The 23,512-nt window shown below is 42.3% G+C and overlaps 1 protein-coding gene across 2 annotated transcripts in view; it reads right to left on the bottom strand.

Annotated features, from left to right (window-relative positions):
* The window catches only part of ATP6V1A (ATPase H+ transporting V1 subunit A), a 31,515-nt gene extending 8,100 nt beyond the window's left edge, over positions 1-23,415 (bottom strand). Inside the window, exons 1-11 of one of the 2 annotated variants that reach the window (XM_013294778.3) lie at positions 23,262-23,415; positions 10,417-10,511; positions 8,609-8,737; positions 6,861-7,075; positions 6,009-6,146; positions 5,329-5,480; positions 4,354-4,516; positions 3,065-3,173; positions 2,134-2,256; positions 1,925-2,039; positions 743-806 (exon numbers count right to left, since the gene is read on the bottom strand). In XM_013294778.3, the coding sequence (XP_013150232.1) occupies positions 743-806; positions 1,925-2,039; positions 2,134-2,256; positions 3,065-3,173; positions 4,354-4,516; positions 5,329-5,480; positions 6,009-6,146; positions 6,861-7,075; positions 8,609-8,737; positions 10,417-10,498 (1,290 nt within the window). In that variant the 5' untranslated portion in view covers positions 10,499-10,511; positions 23,262-23,415. Of the gene's footprint in view, positions 1-742; positions 807-1,924; positions 2,040-2,133; positions 2,257-3,064; positions 3,174-4,353; positions 4,517-5,328; positions 5,481-6,008; positions 6,147-6,860; positions 7,076-8,608; positions 8,738-10,416; positions 10,512-13,984; positions 14,100-23,261 lie in introns of those variants that run through there. The other variant, XM_027778903.2, reaches the window with a different exon arrangement.
* Between the last annotated feature and the right edge of the window lie 97 nt (positions 23,416-23,512).

Raw genomic sequence — 23,512 nt, 5'->3', positions numbered from 1 at the left:
AAGGATCAACCAGTGTTCTAAATCAAAAATGAACTGAAATAATTGAAGGCAATTAAACCAAAACCCAATACAGAACACAAGTCTGAGCAAACGCAATGTGGCAAAGGCTATCACAAATGAAAGCCCAAGAGAGGAAAGACAAGCCTTCCTTATGTTAGTTTAACTATAGCAGTTACTTTCAAATATACTTCTCAAAAAAAGTGATGCATCCTTTAAGCTGAGTTCAGACTTACTCAGCTTGAGACTCCTCATGAGGGAGAAAGCACGCCGTAACAAAGACAGTGCCAACACTGGAGTCTAATTAAGTGGAGACCTGTTAGATGTAACTCCTTTTCCCAAACCAGGGCTGCAATCGGTTGCAAGACATTCTGCTGCTCTGAGGATTCTTTTGTGATTTCAACGCACCTATTAGGAGTGGTTCACTTTCCGTCTCAGCGGAGAGCAGCAACATTTGAAGCACAGCTCCAGGGGCAGCAATCAGGAAGCGCACAGATATTCCTGAGCAGTCAGCGTCGGATGGAATCGTTACCTTCATTCCCTCTTCCAAAGTGATCTCAGACACATCAGTTCAGAGACCATCTCACAAGGTCACCTTCTACGCTGTCAGAGCATTTTCCAAAGCACCCTACAAAGCTGCCTGTGTCAAATCAGCGCTCTCAGGCCCCAGCCACAAATGCACTGAAGCACAATCATTTTGAGTCTAACAAAGTGGCCAAAAGAGCTGAAACGTCGGGGGACGTACCTGAACAATGCCCAGTGTAGCAGATGTGACAGGGTCAGAGAAGTCACCACCTGGGGGAGATACACTGAGCAGGAAGAGATAAGGAAAAGTTACCAGAGCTACTTTCACAGTTCAAACTGAAGTACTGGAACATACGACTGCATAGATCAGTGATCACAGAAACCAGGAAAGCCAACACCATTTCAAGTAACAGACCTCAAGCTTCTGCTGCAGAAAGTGCTTGAGGCAGACCCGCACCGGTGTCCTGTCAAGCTCACCATGAAACACAGTGATATCAGTGACTGACTGACGGCACGTCAGGGTTTGATTTTAACCACTAGCTCCAGGTAGCAACTCCAGCTTGAGATTATCAAACCTATCACAACTGGAACAGATTCAGCAAGTGTGCTCGTAGGACACTGTGAAAAGCAGTGCAATGCACAGAAAACAATATCCCACTTTGGAATGATTTCAGATATTCACCTATACAATAACCACTTCAAATTCATTTGGGCTCGACACCCTAATATATGCTTTCCTATAGATTAAAAAATATATAATTCTTCCAACCTCAAAAGCACAATGCATTTGGGTATGTGTGCTGTGGACAATGGAATTAAGCAGAGCAAAGAATGGATGCTGGGTGTTCTTGCAGATGCTAGAGGCTTGCCTGAAAATGTGTGGATGGGAAATTTACTTTGCCCACAGTATGATATACAAATCAATTGAGCCTAGGAGAATGTCTGGGGACCGCACGCTTTTCACAGCCCATCGCAGCTTGAGATTTGCTTAGAGTAGAATTACATGGAGCAGCATAAGAATCACAATTCCTTATGACCCCCAGTGCACACTGCTGCTCTGACTGCCCTGTCCCTCCTGCTCTGAGCATGGTTTGACATGCTTCTCAGTGACAGCTCTAACGACATTTTTCCCTGAGCCATTTACTCCAATGGCTGCAAGTGACTGTGATTCTGCACCTCACAGAACAACTTGTTCACATTCCTTCTTTCTGCCCCCCTTGCACAATTCAGCAGCAGTTCTGGGTGAACACAGGCTAAATGTCTACCTACTCCTTCCCATGTTTTCAGTTCTGCAGCTGCAAAGAGCGACAAGACCTTTTTGTCTGAAAAATAGGTACTTTAGCATACAAAAGCGCAGAGGAAGAACTGCAGCCAACGCAAAGCAAAGAAATGCAGCACTCACGCTCCAACAATGCTGACGCTGCCTTCCCTTTCAGGATTTCCCAGACACTTCACTCTGCCAGCTCGCTCATAGAAAGAGGCTAGACGGGCACCAAGGTAGGCTGGATAACCACTGTCTGCAAACACCAACACACAGAAATGGAGTCAACGGCTCAGAGTTTAAAGGATGCATTTATATTTACAAGACTAGGTCGAGAAAAGACCACTCACCAGCTGGCATTTCAGCCAGTCGCCCTGAAATTTCTCTGAGGGCCTCAGCCCATCGGGAAGTAGAGTCTGCCATCATACTGACATGGTAGCCCATGTCTCGGAAATACTCAGACAGCGTGATTCCTAGAACAAAGACAACAGTGTGCTGCAGAATACACTTCAAAAAGGAATTCTATGCTTGTACATTGTCACTGAGATGCAAATAAGACTAAGTTTACATATTGGTGGAAACACTGAAAGTTATTCTTTCTTCCCATTACATTATGTCCTTGCTGTCTTTTTTTGCTTATTTGTTCTCACTCTCCCCATTTTTGCTTATGAATCACACTGCCTCATCTTATATTCCCATGTATTTCTTTGAAGAGACATGGCAATGTCACCAATACTACTCTTTGCCTCATGGAAACCATGAACAAAGCCTCTTCTTACTGTAAAATGTCTCCTTCCCTTTCAAACTACTAGAATACAACAGTGAGAAAAGGTCATTTTGTCTTAATTATCTGACAACTTTTCATAAGAAAGATTTTTTTTAAAAAAGCCTCTAAAAGGCTGCAAAGGAAAGAAGACTAGCCTGCCAACTCAGAGAGTACTGTTCCTGCCCTGACACCATTCCTCACACACTGAGGAGTGGCTGTACTTGTCAGCAAAAAGCTGTTCACAAACCAAAGCTTACACAATTAACACATGGAGAAAAACTACAGTGCAGTCAGTTCACCTTTTAAGCAAAATTTACTCAAAATTTGGAAATTGTAATTATGTACAAGCAAGCCACATTCATTTAAGACACAACTTTGTGCAGACAAGGCCTGAAAGGGTTGACTTCTGAAACTAAGCTGGTTTCTTGGTACTGACCATCTCAGGAACTGAAAATACTAGAGCATGATGGCTTGCTCTACACACACAGCCTTTTCCAGCCTCCTGTAAATCTTACCAGTATAGATAGAGGCTTCTCTGGCAGCCACAGGCATGTTGGAGGTGTTTGCTACCAGAGCAGTTCTCTTCATGATACTCTCTACCTTGCCGTCAACTTCCATTGTTAACTAAAATGCAAGAAAAGGAAAAAAAAACAACACCAAAACCAGTAGTAAGGCTTTTCATTTATTTTAGTTGTGTTTTTGTTTTTTTTTTACTGTCTTTTACTGTATTACTCTCCTTGTATCAGGAGCTACTCTACCAAGAGCAGAGACTAGATGAAAGATTTCAGGATACTATGCTGGTTTGCCTTCCTGACTGCACTCTGCTTAACCCTACGTACATGCCGCAGCCCCATCTCTTCTTCTGCAACCAGCAAAACCCTACTGATCCCATTCAAATGAGTACTGAGAAATCCACCGCATCAGGAAGGCTGGAAGAGCAAAAAAAATAATCTTAGCCTCCTGTTGTTAAGTCTGTTAGGAATCGGAAAGGTTTCCCCCCCCATCTACACTGATGCAAGTTCACTTTTGAAAACCAGATATGAAATCCCATACATAACTCTGGTGCAGTCTAACAAGCACCTGAACAACAGGATGTGTTATCCTGACATTTGTGTAGAATTCCACTTAAAAATATGCAGAGATTTACCTTTTTCACGGCCACCTCAGCTTGACTTTCTCATCTCATAATCAACACACACATCCAAGCCTTTTACCCCTTATTTCTGACAGTGGAGTTTCAACCTAACAGTTCAGACTATCTGGCTTCTTCCCCATATTTTACAGAAGAATGTGCCACAACTAATTCACTAAAAACAGATAGGAGATTTGTTAGATCTGTTGTGTCTATTTTTTTTTAAACCCAGACATTTTCTGCTTCCTTCAGAAGGTATTCCAAAGTTTAACGTGCCAAACTGGTATCTACTAACTGTTTGTAACACCACCCTGTAAATACAGATGCTGCATTTGCTATGCATGGTTAAGTTAGAAAAGTTAGAGACCAGAGAAAGGTAAGGTGCTTATTATAATCTGAGCAAAATTACACCCTGGCATACATTTTGGCTTTATTTTAAACAAGTTAGAAGGTATACACAAAGATTAGTCCAGATGTTTATCGAGGGGCCACTGAAATCATTCTTGAACAAGCCAAGAGGGCTTTCTGCTACTACAACCAGAACTTACAGCAGGAAGGCAAGAAGATAATTTCAAGTCACTCTACTGATACAGTATTTTATTTGGTTACAATACTAGTACAATAGCAAGTCTTCCCAAGAAGGTTTACTCTCCATGAATTCTCCATACTAACCTCAGGGAAATCTCTCAGTACTTCAGACATTTCGTTTCCTCGTTCTCCACAGCCTACATAAATGATGACATCACTGTTGGAGTACTTTGAGAGAGACTGTGAGATCACAGTCTTCCCACAACCGAATGCCCCGGGAATCGCTGTTGTACCCCCTTGTACACACCTGAGTGAAGAAACAGGACTCTGATTTGCAAAGAACTCAAAACCAGCTCTCCCATCTTAGAATGTTTTCCAATAAAACTCCTTAATTAAAAGCAGAGTGACAGAAGTCACATCCAGCGTTCTGGGTGAGAAGCACAGAGGTATTTCACAAAACCAGAAGACTGAGGGAATAAACTATCCTTTTCTTCTACTGCCCTCGGAGTACATGAGTTACGCTGGTACAACAGCTAAACTTTCAGGCTTGAAATGTAGCAGTTTTCACAGCTGGAAGCACCAAAGGAATGCAAATACTAAGGAAAGAACCACACTTAGCTGTGCATTGTAAGAATAAGCAACACAACGTTTTAAGGCCAAAATTACTGAATTCAGTGTCTTGGAAGTTAGCTGCTTAAATAAGCATTTTGTGTTAAAGTGCAACAGTTTTCATAAAGGTGACCCCAAAATCATTGGGAACTATATATCCTCAAGACCATGGAGAAAGATCCTACTTATACATTCAAATGGAGCATCAAGCTTGAAAGTTCTAGCCTTTCTGTACATTTGGCATGATCATGTTAAGTTTATGCTTTTTTATTCTTTTCTAGATTAATGCACTAGAACTATCTTTTTAAACTTATCTTCCTTTTTCCACTAGTAGGTTCTCCTGCCAAATATAGAAATATGAGGAATTCAGCTAAACATTGTTTGAGATTATGCTGTGATATACAGTAAAAGCTTGGGGTCTGCCTGCCCTTATAAAAAAAAAAAAAAAAAAAAAAGGCCTCCTCCCACAAGAGATTTCTTACACACTAGAAGACAAAAGGTAGTACTTACGGGAAGAGGGCATCCAGGACCCGTTGGCCAGTTAACAAAGGGTGATTGGCTGGTAACTTCTCAGTAACAGGACGGACTTGACGCACAGGCCAGACCTGGACCATAGTGAACTTCTCCTTCACACCTTCAAACTCCAACTCTAAGACAACATCCTAACAGACAGCACCAGACAGCTGAAGTAAGCAAACAGCTGCACACTGGACCAGCATGCAAATTCTCATCTCAACTACTCTGCACAACTAGGTTTTTGATAGCACCACCATTTCTCAGAACCTCAATACACCATCATCCCTTCCCAAGGGAAAGCTCTTTCCCGTATTTACTGTGCTACTGGGGGGGAAGCACAAGGTGAAGCTTCAATTAGGAATATGCTTTTGAAGAGCAACTGAATTTTACATATTCATAAAATACTGTTGGTCCCCACAGAGGTCAGCGAGCTTGGCACACTGAAGTGCCATTGGGAACAGATATATATTTATCCATCTATCTACACATATATAGAACGCAACCGCACAAGGTAATTGTGTAATCCCTGCCGGCAGGGTAGCAGAAGCAATCGTTAACTCTGACACCTTGTCGCATGAAACACTTTCTAGTTGGCATCATGCAGAAGAGAAAGAGTACATCAGCCTTATGAAAGAGACATGGAATATACCAGAAACTGCTGCTGGGGGACTTACTGAAGTGTCATAGTTTCCTGGTGGAGCAATGTATGTAACTGTACCCCTGTTCCGTGGGGGCAGCATGATTTTGTGTTTGATAAGGGAGTTTTCATTCACCACACCATAAATATCTCCACCAGTGATGTGGCTGCCAACCTGAAATCAGAACAGGTCTATTAGTCATAAGTGAGAACTCCAGTTTTAAAAAAGAACCTTGACAAAGAACTGTATAAAATAACTATAGCTATTAAGTCTAGCACTGTGATTACTCCCTTTACAAATGCGTTGTTACAGCACAGTAGTCCATTTACATAACTCATTACACTAACAGCACATCACTAGCAACACTGTCTGGGTTCAGGTGCCTTGCAAGGCTCAGACAGTAGCAATTACTGACTGATGCAAGGAATTTTCCTTGTTTCTTTTATACCTCTCAGCTTAATGCGTTAAGTAGAGAAATGCTAACCTACAAGGTTGGAAAAAGATGCTGCCAAGGGCTAAAGCTGTGACATTTTCCAGCTCTAAGGCTACCTTCACCATTTGTGGAATACATGCTGCAGACATTCTTTTGGCTCAGGTAACACCTGTACTGCTTAGTGCAGCTCCACTAGCTTCTTGACAGTTTTGCAAATACATAAAAACTTTTTAAGTTTCTCATATGCAGCGGCCACACACAGTAAATCACATCAATTAAGTTTTGATGAACCCCATCCAGTCTCATACATCACGACCAGCTCCTAGTATTCCTTTCCACAAACCTCAGACCAATGTTAACCGTAGCTCCCAGCAGTCACAGCACCGGCACTCTGCTCCAGCCCTAAACTTTCAGGGCAGAGGAGCAGAAAGGAAGATGGGCTTGTCAGAACATACCCGCAGATTTTTGGAAGGTGTGAAGTCCCATTTGACATCTCGGCTCAAAGCTGACACGTTGACACCTCTAGGGATATAGATACTTTTGGTCAGAGTGCTGATGTCCGAGAGAGGCCTCTGGATACCATCAAAAATAGCTCCCATAATGCCAGGCCCTAGTTCCACTGACAGGGGTTTGCCAGTACGGAGTACAGGGTCTCCTACAGAGACACCAGCTAAAGATTTGCTGAGGAAAAGTTCATCCAGAGAAAGGGCGAGAAACAGGGCAGAAGGCATCACACTCGCACTGTCGTACCTTTAAACCACCTTTCTGACTTTAAGATAATATTTTTATTACTATATCACACATCATCATTTGATAAGCATGTAGGCTTTATACTAAACTCAAGCTGAAATTCCTAAAGCAACAAAGTTGCTAATCCTCCAGAGATGCACAGGAGGTGTAAATAATTCTGCTTTACAGTCATTAGTTCAAGTCAACTGTATGGATGAGTTCACTGGAGTGCCAAGCAGCAGGATGACAAAATCTTAGGCATTTCTTAAATCTTCAAATCTAGAAAACAGGTCTGATTGTTTAAATCAGAGAATATTATGAAATATTTAATTTTTTGCTTTGGAATTTGTTAGGGAGCACAACTGTTTAGACCTTGAGCCTCACATAGCCTTTCTGACAGCAGTCTAACTTCAAAGGGAGATCGTCCAAGGACCAGCATTATTTCCCTCCCCTCTGGTATCAAGTTGTCAGTCTATGCACTATCTGAGCAAAGATGCACAATGGACTTCTCCGCAAAGGGCCCGCAGTTTGGCAAAAGGCCCTGCTAGAATACAAAAGAAAACCCCAAAACCCTATGCAAGACTCAAGAAGTTAAACACAAGTTGACTTCACAGAGCCCTAGGATGCAACCCTCTCATCAGAAACCTACGAGTAAACTATACTCAAACTTCTTCCATGTACTGATGGAAGGCTATTAGATATTACAATGATGATGCCACCTAAAATGATAAATTATTAGGTACAGTCAGGAGTTAGTCACCAGTTCAACATCCAGCTCCTCAGAACAAAGCTTTGGGAGCCAGCACAGGCTTTTCCCTAGCCTGTACAGATACACAGAGCCAACTCTTAAGGTTAAAAGAATATCTGAAAAAAAGGTCTCGCTTCAACTTCTATAACTTCTTTACTGGTATTCTATCATATATGTGTAATAGAAAATACATTTTAAGCTGACTAGATTTTAGAATACAGGCTGTGTCCTAGCTGGACCAAGATTCTGTAAGCAGACTGCAGAAGCAAAAATGTAATGATTATGTCTGGCAAAATACTCTGCCCAGAAGGCGGCATCCTGCCTACTTTACATTTCCTATTTAAGTGTTGTACAAGCATAGTTTTCAAAAGCAAAGAAAAAACCACAACAAATACTGCTTGGTAGTTTTGCCATTTATGGTTGACATTTGTCAAACAACTTCCTTATAAAGCTCTAATATTTAAATTAAAATAAATTTTCAATTCTAAGGTACACACTATTTGATTTCTACTTAATATATATAAAAAAAAAAAGTCTCCTTGGTACACAGCCAAGCAAGACAAGATTTACCTAAAACCATCGGAATTTACAAAAGACGTGCAGAACCGATATCCCGCTGGCACCAGAAGTATCAAGTCAGCTTTGTCCATTGTCTTCACCCTCATCACCACTCTGTGCTCTGGACTGCACAGTCTGCAGGCCCAGAGGAATCACTGAAAAGGATACACGTTTCTTCGTACACCTGCACCGTTGCTAAATCCCCTTCCAGTCGGATAATCTCCCCCACCAGTTCACTGTGGCCTACTCGTACCAGCTCATACATAGCAGCACCTGCCATGTTGCACGCTGTGACCACTGTAAAAGACAGGCACGTAAGCGAATATTTTTCCTGTAGCTCAGGAAATTTACTCATCAGGAGTTAGTAAGAACTGCACAGCATAAGCCTGGTATTCACCCATTTTTGATTTCACAAAAAGGATACCTTGGCCGCCATAAATACTGATACTTCTAGTTTAAAAGCCAAAAGAAAACATTTCCCTATACTTATCACACTGTCCCTTTATGCTCAATAAGAGGACGCTATCAGAATACAGGAGTACACAGACAATTCTCACCATAATTTCTCTTATCTACCCTGACAGATAGGGGATGTTTAGAGCTTTAGAGATGCAGTGAACTTTGACAGACAAGTTCCGTAGGCACCCTCCTTTTCAGTTAGCTGGGCCATATTCCCTTCTGACCCAATTAAAACATAAGAAAAATGCTAAAGTTCACCTGATACCTGGTAGGTACATAAACCTGTGGTTGGGGACCAGCATTTTCAAGTCACTCAAACTTCTTTTCACCTTGGTAGCACCTGGATGCTCATATAACAAACTATTTCCATGTACAGATCAAACCAAGGTGCCTGCTCTAAGGGCAATACATACCCTTGTATCTAGAGTGGCAGAAGCTACAAAGCTTTTAAGGAAACACTATTTTGACATTTTATTTTGTAGAAAAAAAGTCATGTATATCTTCAGGCACTTTCAACAGATTTTTTTTACAGACTGTTTTACAGCATGTTTTGGGCCTAAAACCTCCTACTGTTTTGAGTTAGGTTTCAGCAGGTCATACACGAGGTCTAGCTGCTTTAGCACAAAATTTATCATGTCTTTTCTATCATAATATCAATCTTGCACATAGAGTTTACGTATTTAAACAAAAATCCATTTCCCACTTCTTAGGAAAGAAAGCTGTATCAGTTTAAAACTGTTTTTAAATATCACTTCTGCACTTAAGGAATTGGCAGTTAAAAGAACAGGTATTTACTTAGGTAGACATGAGTCAAGGGAGTTTCTTACTCATCAAATAAGCTGCATCAACAAAATCACATGCTATTCTGCTGTTCTCACATCCCCATCCTTCACCTCTTGAGGAGACTACAGGAGGGAGCAGAAAAGCCAGTGGACTGCACATATTCAAAAGCTTTTACCATCAGAGACTAAAGAATTTAAGCCAATACAGGAGGAAAAGTCCTCCTGCTCCCAGTTGCACCACCCCCTTCCCTGACCCTTGCAGCTCCTTGCTGAGCTCCTCCAGCCCACAGTGCAGTAACACAGAATGGCTTGACACGGGCAGGAGACTGAGTATTCCAGAGAGCAGAGGGTCAAATCGTGTTTCAGCGAGAATGGACTACGCATCTCAGCCTTTTAGAGAAGCTTAGTACACAGGGCTTGAAGATTTCTGACTGAGTGGCTTTACTTCATATAGAAAGCTTACCACCTTTTGGGTTTGTTGTTATTATTCATTGCCCTGCTTCTGCTCATTACATCTTTGAAGAAGATTAATTAACAGTAATGTCTTGTTAGTATATTTCTTAATATTTTAGCAGACTAAGTCAGTGATCCTTCTTAAAAAGCTCCCCCCCCAAAAAAAGAAAGAAAAAAGCCCCACCCAGAGCTCTAGTACACTTCTCCACTTTCAAGTGAACAAGACTAACAAGACATTAGATGGAACAGAACCTGCGATTTCCTTTACAAAATAATACCTACCAGGTCCTGAGACTCCATGGACATAGCCCACAAAAGCCTCTCTGTCCTCATCACGGATTTTGGGTAGCTTGGAGAATTCCATTTTGCCTCTTCAACTGTACAGAAGGAAAACAAGAGTCAGTCCTGAAGAATACACACATGTAGTAAGTTCTTCCTCTTCCCCCGCTCGGCTCTGTCCTTGTTTCCAGTTAGAAAGAATTCCGAACTCATACAGCCTGAAGCACCTTAACCACACTGATTTTAAACCTATAAAAAGTTAAAAAGTAACTCATTTAAACAAACAAAACAACTAACATCCCCAATTGCAGAAACACAGAGGTGGAATAGGACTGCACAACATGCTCCACAAAACACCACCAAGTGAAACAGTAACACTCCAAACAGGCTGTAACACCAACTGGACTGTTTTCAAGCCTAATAACAGGATATTTAAATAAGGGAAAATCCCTTCCGTCTTCCACATCTCTTCTATCCTCCTCCAAAATATAGAATTTTCCATGATTCTGAGTGAGCAAGAGAATGTTCTGGGGCTGCCTCACTGCCAACCCTCTCTAAAACGCAATGCTACAAACACTAATTGTGAAAATTGTATCTTTGCTATCTTAAGCTGCTGAAGCAGGGTTCAGGGGAAGAAACATAGACTTTCAAAAGCACCAGCACACATATGGAGAGTCCTCTCTATATGCCTCACAGCCAGATATTACAAAATTATGCTCTCAGTGAAAGCCATGGAGCATTATAGAAGAATTGTGCCAAATAAGGGCCAGAACCTCAATCTGCAACAGTTCAACAGCAGACTGACATCTCTTGCCAGTAGCTGTTCAGGGAATCTAAACAACTGGCACAAGAACAGCTGTTTTAGAAACAGACCTCCTCCATCCATGCTTGCCCTTTAACAGACAGTTGGGCTGTCCTGCTTCTGGTGCCGATAAGAGTTTAATGGTTTTGCTTTGTCAGCCCTTATCATGCTTTGCGTTACCTTGGAAACTGATTAGTGTTAGCGAACTGTAAGGCAACTCTCTACCCATTTCTACCGTACTGCCAGGTTTACGGTACAGCACTGGTGAAAGCTGCAGCATGGCAGCCCCAGCACACAACGCGCTCTGCGTATCAACAGGGCCTGCCCAGCAAAAGCCCGTGGTTCGGCAACAAACTGTGCCAGGCATCTGTTGATGCTCACAGTCTTTGCAAGAAGCTTAAGCTAACGCAGCATCTTCTGCAAGGCAGCAAACAGAGGCACAGCCAGGCTTGAAAACCTGCCCCGTGTACAATGAGGAAGACAACAACGACATTCGCACCCCTTCCATCATCATTAAAGGATGCTTTTCTGCCTGTTCTTCAGGAGCAGTAGGCAGCTGATATCTGCTACTCTTGAAACCTTATGACTGTTTTCCAGTTTTTTAATACCGTGCTACAAGTCCTCTGCCCCTCAACCTTGCCACCAATTTAAATGTTTTAAATCAGCAGCTCAACTCTGTAAGAAAAGGATCACCAATGTTTCCAAACTCCTATTCATCCTGAAGGAGCAGCGTCTTCCAGGCTCCGTGTCTCCCTGGAACGGACTGTGTAACATGGCTACCATTGATTCATTTCACAACAGCCACCCCAACAGTTGATCATGACTCAGTCACCAGCCTGCAGTGGAACCGCTAACTGCTCTCCAGCTCAAAGGCTAGGTCAGATAGCTGTTAGATCCCTCTGCTCCCCAGAAGGATAGTTTATCCGTTACGTTGCCTGTTGTTTAGTGCCGGAACATAATTTTCATTTCACTATTTATTTCTCAAAAGTCTTCTCTGCCAAATGGCAGGAGGGAGGTCCTCACAAAGCAATCTGCAGTTCCTGAGCAGCTGGTAAGAGCTGGTTCTGATCAGACTAACAACTACCTCACCTTTTTGGCTTTTAACCATTAAAACACTGCAAAACTCAAGTACAATTACTGTTCATACTGAAAAAAAGCAGCCATTCTTATAAATCCACCCAAAACAATTACTTCAACATACCATACAGAACAATCTCTAGAGTCCTACTACCAAAATCTTCTATAGAAGCCCTATAAAGAGAGAGTTAAGCCAAACACTCATAACTGAATTAGTGACGCCATTTGGCCATTAGACAGTCCAGGGTCCTGCACAAAAGAGTCAATTTACAAAGGCAAGGAAACGCAGGAAGAACACTGGCCAGTTTCAATTTAAATTAACTTATCTTCATATTCAAAACCTGCAGGTCAGCTGACCGCCACTTGAAGTGATTGTTTATCTTTTAGGGAGACAAATAAGAACCTCAGAACAGCCACCCTGCAATCAAAACAGCAACAACCTGCCACCCAGCATGTGCCTCGCCTGTTCCTGTGGCTGCTCTGCTCCCTCTCTCTTCCTACAGCCACCTGCCCGAATTATTGGTCAAGCTAAAAGAGAATGGGATTCTGCTAGACCACCTAACAACACACCAATAAACAGTCTTTGTCCTGACCTTTAGCATCTGTACCTATGGCTTTTAAATACATACCTGTTAACTATTACAAGTGTAAAAGCTGTGAATTCTTCCTCACCTTTCTTTGTTCCATCTCCTATGTACCCTCCAAACAAAGTACACACAGTCTAAAAAGCCAGTGCCCACCCAGCCAAGCTGACCTCTTTTTGTTAAGGGGCTATGCATCATTTAATGCTGAATACAAATTAAGGTTAAAAAATGCTGTTATTTATCTCTGCACAGTTTTCTTGTGCTCATGTATTAGCACTACAGGTTTCCATTTCATATGGAAAAGTCCTTGAGGGCAGAAATGTTGGCTTACCTATGTATACTGTTAAATGTCTTCATTGTTAGTACTTGGGTAGAAGGAAATTCCCTAACGCATGTCAGGATTTGCTAAACGTAACATCATGTGCATGCAGGGAGTATGTACTTACCCCAGAAGCCATGGTAGCTAGCCATTTCAGAAATCTACTGAGCTCCCAGAGCCTTTCACAGGCCTCTTACCAACCCAGGATATCAGGCACTGTATGTAATACACTCCTACAAAAGTCCACTAGCACACCTATACAGGATATTAGCTTAATTTTAATTCCCTTATGAGCATTTTGTATCCTTTACAACTTCTATGCAGGAATCTTCCTCATCTTAAACAGTTCACCAATTAACTTTAAGTGTGCTCTCATACTCTGACACGGTCATATTCTGCCTAACAGTGCCAGGAATCAAAACACGACTTGCTGCAGCACGATCTCTGACTGAAATGTGAAGTACTAAAGTAATATTATAGTCATAATTAAACAAAGAAAACTCAGGTCATTGGCTCTTTTATCTTGATTTCTCCCCAGCACAGCAATTTGGCTACACAGCAAGCCCAAAAATGTAACCATCCTGCTGTCAATGCTGGAGAAACTTGTTTTCTATTACAGTTCCTTCATTTTGCTTCACATGTTTGATCAGACCCAGAATTTACATGATAAACTGCTTTACCACAAAGATCTCTTCAAAATTAAGACTCCAGTGAGATTTTTAGAAGGAGCCTTCTTGCAGCAAGGAAGAAAATCCGTGACTATTTTATCATATAAACACAGATTCTTACCTTATTTTGCAGAAACAGGCAGTAACAAAATCCACAGGCCCAATGAAGCAAAGCCAGAATTCAGCAGTTAAGCACCACCACTTAGGAAATAATTGTCCTTCTAGTGCCCCTACACAGAGGGATGAGAAAGCCTGCTGCAGAGGGGAAAGAAATTTCTGACACACAGCAGAGGCATAACCACCTGACTTGATGAGTCATCAGTCTGTCTCTCTCCTACCAGCACGGAGGAATGCCGCAATAGCAAATCAAGATACCTAGGGCCCTGCCGAACTCCCATCTGTGCCCTCCTTACCGCACAGGGCCGAGCAGAAGAAATTAAAAGCAGCATTCAGCCGTTCACGTTAAGGGCCTCCTACAAAGCCAATAATCCCTATGCCCCAAGTGGTACGTACTACTACATTCAAATCCTTGCAAGAGATACACGTTGTCTGCTGGAATCCATTTACCTACCAGTCCTCCAGTGTAATATTTCCATGTCAGTGTGTGCTCTGTTCTGGAAGAGCTTAACAGAACAACGGTTTTAACAACAGATTGCACAGTATTATGGTGTCTTCGGCACCTCCCTAATTGCTTGACTATGTAGAACAGGTATTGTTTGTCAAAATAGAGTCTTGCAGAGCTTACTTCTGCTAATATAAGAATCCCTTCTCCTAGTTAGCAGAAGCATTGATGCAACTGCACAACGTCCAACAACAGTTAGCGAAGCAGACTGATGTGCCACCTTGAAAGACAGCTACTAGAATCTGTTTTCAAAGGTTTTGAAATTTTTGAAACAAAGATTTTGTCCCATTGTCATACAGAAGATGAGCAGCCATGTAGTCTTTCCCCCAAGAAGCCATGTCAGTTGAAGAGTTCCCTGCAGACTTCACAACATCGAGACTACCTTTGCAAGTTCTAGGATTAGCAACACATCAAACTGGCATAAAAGCTTAGATATGCGAACTAAAATTGGAGTAAATAGCCCAAGACCAGCAATTCAGAAGCAGCAACATTACGTTAATAAGTTACCAGTGCTGGAATTCATTCTGCTGGAGTAACTTTGAATTAAGGTAATAGATTTTACTGTATCTGAAACAGACTAACATGTTTTGACCTCCTAGGGTAGAAAACTGGAGTCAGAATATAATTAAATATAATTAAATACATTCAATATCCAGGAAACCTTAATTGGCATACACAGTAAAACACAGTCAAATAAGTTTTCCAAAGAAAATCTCTCCCCCTCTTCTCAGTAAAAAACGGGAGGCTACAGGATAGCAAAAGATCACAACCCACACCAGACAATCCACTTAGCGTCACATTTGAGTCATGCTTTAGAATCAAGACTGCCAACATTTACTGTTGTTCACCTGAGCAGACTTTGGCACAGAGCATAAATCCCAGTGTGCAGCTGCATGAGGATGTGTCACAAAGGCCTCATAAACAACAGGTTAATCACTGCCATAGATTTCCTGTAACTTGGGTAGTTTATACTTCCCCTTCCAACAGATTATATTTTTAAGAGGAAGTATTAAAAAACCTTAGCGCCTAAGTTACTAGACAAATGCAGAAGTTCAGCAGCATTTCTGCACCTAGGAGTTGGAATATTGCCTCAGCACAAAGAGCATGCACAGAACTCTCAACACAGGTCACTTGGAAGGGAAGTCAAATAGTATTCTCAGGAAATCTGCTCCTTCATACTATGCAGTTATAATTTTACTATAACACAGCAGGGAAAATTACTCCAGATCTCTCTCTCCCCAAACAATAGAATCGCTGAGGTTGGAAGGCACCTCTGGAGATCATCTCGTTCCAAAGCCCTACTCAGAGCAAGTTAGAGCAGGCTGCTCAGGGCCACGTCCAGCTGGGTTTCCATTACCTCCAAGGATGAAGACTCCCCAAGTCTCTGGGAACCTATTCCAACATTCAGACACCCTCACAGTAAAAAGTGTTTTCTTATGTTTAAAGGGAATTCCCTGTATTTCAGTTTGCGCCCATTGCTTCTCGTTACTTCAGCAGACACCCCTGGCTCCATCCTCTCTGCTCTCTCCCATTAGGTATTTATATCCTTTACAGCAAGATTCTCAGAACCTTCTCTTCCCGAAGCTACATCATCCCAACTCTCTCACCCTCTCCTCATACTTCCAAACCCTTTGTGGCCCTTCTCTGAACCCACTCCATTAAGCCATGTCTTCCTTCTACTGGAAACCCAGAACCAGGCACAGCACTCCAGTTGTGGTTCCCTAAAGCTTAATTGAGGGGAAAACGCACCTTCCTGACCGTGCTGCCAGCATTCCTCCTAATGCAGCCCAGGACAGTGCTGGCTGCCTTTGCCACGAGGGCACAATGCCAGCTGATACTCAACTTGGTATCCACCAGGACCTCTAGCCCCTTTCAGCAAAGCCACTTTACAGCCAGTCAGTGCCCAGCCTGTAGCAGGGCACATGGCTATTCCTCCCCAGGTGCAGGACTTGGCATTTTCCATTGTTGAACTTCATGAGATTCCCATCAGCCTATTTTTCCAGTCTGTCGAGGTCCCTCTGTATGGCAGCACAGCCCTGTGCTTTATCAAACTCATTCCAACTTCATATCACCTGCACTCTGAGGAAACCAGGCAGGAGACTCCTCCTGTGCCCAACACAATCGCGTGGCTTAGTCTTTCCACAGACATTGAGAAGCGAACTGTACTAACCTTCTTGCTATAAGCTTAAGCTAGAAGTATCATTGTTTCTTAAAATCAACAACATGGACATTCTTCCATTTAATTATTCATGCAATTCCAGTTGCCACAGGGCACCTTGAGGCCACCCCTGCTCTCAATATGTCAGGAATCTGCTGAAGTGATGTTCAGCTACACACTGTGGATCCATCTGCAACCACACCAGACAACTCATTTTTTTGTTTCTTAGTTTCTTTTACAATACACAATAGGCAATGCAATTTGTTTCTTAGGTACTGTAGAGCCCCTTCCTCTCACACAAGGCTTGCTGCTCAGCACATGTACAGATAAATCCAGGTGTATTCAAGAAAAAAGACAGGAAACAGAATTATGCTGCCACTGTTTGCACATCACACAATGGCAACAAAGCAAGGCACTGCAACATGGCAATTCATGAAGCCCATCACAAGCTCCTACTGCTTTCTTCCTCAAAACAGATGCAGCTTACCTGTGGGTATGCCAATACATACAAGCCTCATACTTGAAGAAAACATCATGCCTTGCATACAAGCTAAACATATATATTTGTAGCAATATCTATATGTAGCATAAGAGATTCTCCCCTACCACAAAGATGGGGTATGAAGTACCACCACCACCACAAATCGTTATGCAAGCAACTAAGCTCTTATTCAGAAGCTTGGGAGATTTCTTCACTTAGCCCAGAACAGGAATAGAAAAAAGCTCAGCGGCAGCAATAAAACTAGATAGAAAGGCTGGCAAGGCATTCAATGTGTAAACTGCTTTGACCCACTGAAGATTTGATCAGCTCAGTAGATAACCAGCCTTCTGACTTCAAACGCAGTTGTCACGCTACAGCTAGAACTGACAAAGACCCTAGTTTTATCAATTAACATACTCCTGTTACTAGAGAAAACCACATCGTTCATGTGAAAAAAAATCTTCATCAGCTGACTGGTTATATGCTACAGTTTTCCATATAAGGGTTTTCTACACCAATTCCTTCCTCTCAGCCCAGAAGGCTTCTCCAGAGGAGCTTTAGAGGTGGAAACAGATGAACCTTCCTTTATTTCTTACTTGCTACGCTACTTCACAAGTTTCCCACCATCAAAAATTTGACATTCCTCTCAGCCTGCTACATACCCTGCCCCTTCTTTGGCTTGATAAACTTTTAAACCAAACAAAAATTTAATGCAACAGAGATCCAAGCCGTAACACAGAATACTAACACAATATTCATTTCTGTGTCCCACAGTGGCTGCCTTTTTCTTACCCTGCTCCTGTCACCTAGCTGCTAGGGCTGAAAAGTTCTGCAGCCATCTGCTTAGTGCAATGCTCAGCTATTTCCTCTAATGAGCAACATTTTCATTAACCTCACTAACATTACTGCAAAGCTAAAATCCACCCTTGCTTTTATGAAACAGAAGTCACTCTACCTTTAGGTGTATTTGGCATTGTTATTTGAAATACTTCTTGTTGCTCTAATCTTTAAGATGACAAACATCAAAATGAGATGAATGCAAAGCTGTAAGCAATTACAGTAGCAAACTTTACTAACTACAGTTCAGTAGAGTCACTTCTGACTAGTTGGAGATTCTTACCTCAACAGACAAAAGGTGTAATATTTCATAAAACAACTATTGCTAGATTTGTAAGTCAGGCTCAGTTTTACACAGAAACTTATTAGTAATTTGGGGTCATTAAAACACATCGGCTTCTCTGCAAGTGTCACCACTGCCTAAGCTCTTGTCCCTAAATCTTATAGATAAAATACTGAGCTTGAGTTCAGAATAAGTATTTCAACATTATGCTTAACTTTCAGAGCAGTCTTTAGAGTCAGAATATTATGGAACCTTCAGTTTATTATATAAGGTATGTGATGGCTAGTTTGAAGAGCTGAACTGAGAGTAAGTTTGCATGAAAGTCTTTGAGAAAGATCTAACACCCCTAGCAGATAGAAGCACTCTTTTACAGCACTTCAGTATAATGAAACACCTGGTTGTAATCACAACATGCATATTGGCAGTGGATTCCAGTAAAAGGAAATTAAGTTGAGGTCGACTTTTCCTGTAATGGAAAACTTTATATTTATGTTTTAAAGCAAGTTAAGCCACATTTGGAGATTTTATATTCAATTACCTGAAGTATTTACAGCTTCTTTAGAATAGCCAGAGCCCCTCCAGTATATTAAATTTTAACACTGTTTAAGCCATATGTTGTGGTGGTTGTCTGACTGTCTACCAGGTGACGCAAATTTATTTCACAACAACAAAATTCTCAAGGTTTCAAGGATCTAGAGGAAATTCATGTAACACAACTGCCATCTAAAAAGCCCTTACCAATGTTATCTGCATTTAGCCAAAATACCATTTCAGTTTTTTCTGAAAAGCTGCTGTTTAAGGTCTTTTACGGTGAGAAACAAAATGATGATATAGTGTATTAATGAAAAGGACCAAACAAATGTTTGTCCCACTAGCTGAGCTTCTTGGAAGGTAAGTTTCTTTTGTAGAATATGAAAAAACAATCAAGTAATTCTTCAGGCCATTAAAGGAAACCTGCACACCTGAAAGCTTTTGTCCAGCTCTAACAGTTCTAATAAAGGCACAGTTTTTTCTCTAAAAAGCCAATACCTTTTCCATAACCTTTCTATCCCTCATCACATGTGACCGTCACCAACACAGGACTGCTCTTTGCACTTAGGTCACAGACATTCAGACCACCTATCTTTTACACTGTTTTCAACAACAAACCACTCCAGTAAGCGAGCATAACTTATCGCACCCTCAAATGGGACACAGCGTGGGGAACGCTGCATCTTCACAGTGCAGATTTCGGCATTTTTCTTGGGATGCCATCTGGCAGAAAAAGGTAGTTGGACAGACTGGTCAGCTGAAACCCACCAGCGCACCAACATTTCAACTTGGCCATGAGAATGCTTACGATATGAGCGCTCTTCATCTGATTAAGAATGACAAGGATAAGACTTTCACGTTATGGAGATACTCTCTAGGAAGACTGCTTCTTTCAAGTGTTTGCATCTGCAATAGGTCTGTTTCTGACAGACTTTTTAGTTTATTTATAACTAGTCAACAGAATGAATCTCGGTTAACTGGGATAGCCATGGTCTTCAGTGTTAAGTCTCAGGATTAAACAGATATCAGCCAACTAATGCAGAAAGCCCAGCACTATAAAAATGTGGCCCCGATGGCAGCCTCCCATTATTAGTTTTCATACTTCCTGATTATTTCCAATTTGAAGATTTTAAGACACTCACAACAGAGTCTCCAAAATGCTGTGAACTATGACAAAATTAACAAACTGTCAACAGGCACCACGCATGTATTAGATCACTGTCAAATTATTTCTGAAGACAGCGAGCAGTGACATTGAAATTTACTGTTACACAAGCTCAGAGGAGTAATCAAGCTGATTAACTGAGAAAATAAATTCAGTAGCTAAAACTGAACTTCATCTGCCATTTGGTTAAGTGATAGTAAAGTCTGTTAGACTAGGACTTTCAGGATTTATCCACATACATCTTACCAGTTTTCAGAGTAAGCCCATCATTTCAGTAAAGACAGACTTTACAAGGCAAAGTTTGTTACAGCAGCCATAAAACATATGGGAGTCTAAAAAGATAGCAGCAAATGGTCAATCTTTCTAAGAAGTGGGAGAGTTTAACTTGAGAATTTGACAAAACCCAGGAGAAATAAATGCACAGATGAAATAAAGTAACCAGAGCAAAAATATTTATGATTGTAGAACATATTGCCACAAGATATGACCAGACCCAAAAACTGAGTATAATCTCAGCTGTCCACTTTCAAAGGGGAGAAGGAAGTGAACACAACAAGAACAAAAAAGAAAACCCTTTTCAGAACATAAAAGAAGGTAGAGTAATGACAACCAGAAGATTCAGTCTAAGCCAGTTTCACATGTTGGACCTTCAGGCGGTTACTGGCTTAATCCATACAGGAAGAAACAGTTGAAAACTTTAGATTTGTTCTGCTTCCTCTGCTGGAGTAGGTCCCCATTTCTCTCTGCCCAGCTGGAAGGCTAAAGAAATCACATGTTTTAAGATGGTGAGTAAGCGTGAATAAGCATGATATTCCAGTCAACTACATCGTCTGTTTTCCTTGGTACAAGTTCCAGTCCAAAAAAAAAAAAATCATGTGGATAGCATTGTTCAAGAATACCTCAATATTTCCAAGTCTAAAGTCCCCCACTTTTCTTTGTAACCAATGATACAAGTGTGGAGGAAAGAAAGTCTGTTTCACTTATAGGCAATAGGGCATTGGGTTGTTACATGGTTGGGGTTTAAAAAAAAATTAAAAGAGGGAGAGAAAGAAAAACAGGGACTGTTACTTGGCCATCAACAGGATGCAACATTTTACGGTCAACATCAAAGTAACCAAAGACATCAGCTAGGTTATCCTGTAATCCTTTTACTCTTTTAAAGAGACTAATTAGGAACATGGCCTTAACTCACAAATAAGCAATTTAAAAGCACAAGGGAATAACATTGGTAGGAATTTCAGGGCTCAGGAACTCAAAGAGACAGTATTACAGTATAAAAACACAAGAAGGGAAGTGCAGTGCCTCTCAACGTATCTCCAGGGGAATCATCTAGTAATCTGCTGGTCTATAGCGGCTTTGGATGACAACTGTAATACCCGTACCCTTGCATGTCTGGAAGATAAATGCACAAAGCCACACTGGGAAAAGATTTAGACAACAGAAGCACACTGAAGCTTGCAGACTTTGCAATTAAGGATTAATGAGGTATAAAACCAGTTAATAGACACTTTGACCAAACTAAAAGCTAAATTTAAGCTAATGCTGCATAAAAATTAAGCAAGTAGTACTCATTGTTCATGGCTCCACCCTAATATTAGCACTATCTGTAGAAAACAGCTCTTGACTTGGAAAATGGAAAGGCTGCATTTACAGGAAACTAAGATCTTGTGTTACTATTGCAACACAAGATTTCAACCCCCATTTGAACAGTCAGCTGATGCCAGCAGTCATTTTCCAGCACTGTCTTAATTTCTTCTTCCCCATCCTCTCAAACTGATGTCCATGGTGGTTTATGATTTCTGAATGCCATGCTTTATCCCCCAATTATAAAGTTAAGACTAGTTCTTTCCCCACATAAGAGAGTAAAACTGTTTTCAAGAAGACTCGACATAATAAACTGACAAGCACAGCAAAAATAATCTGCAATATTTTGGTAATTCAAAGACATGTAGACACTGATCTCACTTATTCTTAAATAGAAAATAGTAACATGTAGGTACTATTAAACATTTATGCTTGCTGCTCATTGAAAAGACCTTTAAAAATACCATACAAAGCCGCCAAACATGCAGTTGCTGCAGATCTGCACCATCCCAAATTCAGCACAAATACAACTTACAATATATCGAAGATCTGCCTCAGTTACTCAAACTGCCACTTACAAATGCCAACCTACACTCAGCACATTCTCACCTAAGTGCTAGAAACAGGTGGGCTCATAAACCACCTTCAGCAGTCTGTCAGCAGGTCTTCCTCCTTTTCCATCCCTTCTCCAGTTCATCAAGTGGTATTAGCATTTGAAATACCATGCTAGATCAAATAGCCCGTGTACTTTGCTGAAGTATTGCATTACAATGAATAAAATTATCACCAAATCGCTTTTATTCCCAGCTGGAGTAGAAATTCTGTGAGGAAAGCTAGTAAAATCTTAGGAAGAAATTATGCTGGGCAACTGCACTGAATGGATAGATCTTGACATACATGTGTCACAGCTATCTGTGACGTGTACGATATCATCCAGAAGCCATTCACGTAAAATTTCTTTCTTGCCCTGAAGTGAATTCCAAGTGTGACATTTAGAAAACCTCATCTAAGTCAGGATTTTGTCTCTGACGAAAGGAAGAGGAAACACATTTGATTTGCCATCAGTTATATTCAACTGCAGAACAAGAGGTGGGCCCATGTACTAAGGAAGGGCTGCAGGCAGAAGGCAGCGGCAGCGTTCCTGTTCCGTAACCTTGCTGCTGGCTCACTGCAGGGCCACAGACAAGCAGATTCAGTTCCACCCACCCAAGATGGTGGGGTGACCTGGCACAGAAACCCAGCCACTGTCACCGCCTATCCTTAGAACGGACTGAGGCATATCCCTGCGGATTCTTGTTGGGTGTCTTTCAGAACGCTCAGCACGTTTCTTTACTCACGGAAACCTTACTCGGGGAGGGGTCTGCTTTGCATCCTTGGCCTTTTTTCTCCTAAGAAACGGGGCCAGGAAGAGCAGGGCCGCCGCCAGCGGGTTCTGCCACTGCTCCGTACGGACAAAGGACGCAGCGCTGCGTGTTACTCGCTTCAGCCGGAGCCAGAGGCGGCAAGGTCGGCCTCCGCTCGCAGAGCAGCCCGCTGTCCTTACGGCGCTGCGGGAGGCGAAGGCCGCCCACCCAGGAGACACCCCCCACCCCCACAGGGCGCTCTGCGGGTGCTGCCGCCCCGCAGGGCTCCGCAAGGCGAAGGGCGGCCCTCAGGGGGCGGCCCTCAGAGGGGACCGCCGGGCCGCCGAGACGAACACCCATCCCCTCACACCGCGACCCACCGAGGACGCCTCACCTGCGGCCGGCACACGCGAAACCCCGCTCCCTCCGGCGGCGGCGGCAGAGGAGGCGCTGGATCAGCTGATGGCCGCCGCAGCGCGCATGCGCCTCAGCACCACAGCCGGAAGCGCGTCCCGCGAGCCGGCGTCCCCACACGCTTACTTCCGGGCGGCGCTTTCCCGCCGGGCCCGGGGCTTCTTCCGGCCGCCCGCCCTAGCCTGCTAGCGGAGCGTTAGCTACCACGCTATTGGCTGGCTCCGCATCACG

Source organism: Falco peregrinus, chromosome 6 (assembly GCF_023634155.1).
Source record: "Falco peregrinus isolate bFalPer1 chromosome 6, bFalPer1.pri, whole genome shotgun sequence".
In the NCBI taxonomy this organism is placed as follows: Eukaryota; Metazoa; Chordata; class Aves; order Falconiformes; family Falconidae; genus Falco; species Falco peregrinus.
This window is presented reverse-complemented; position numbering and strand designations above follow the sequence as displayed.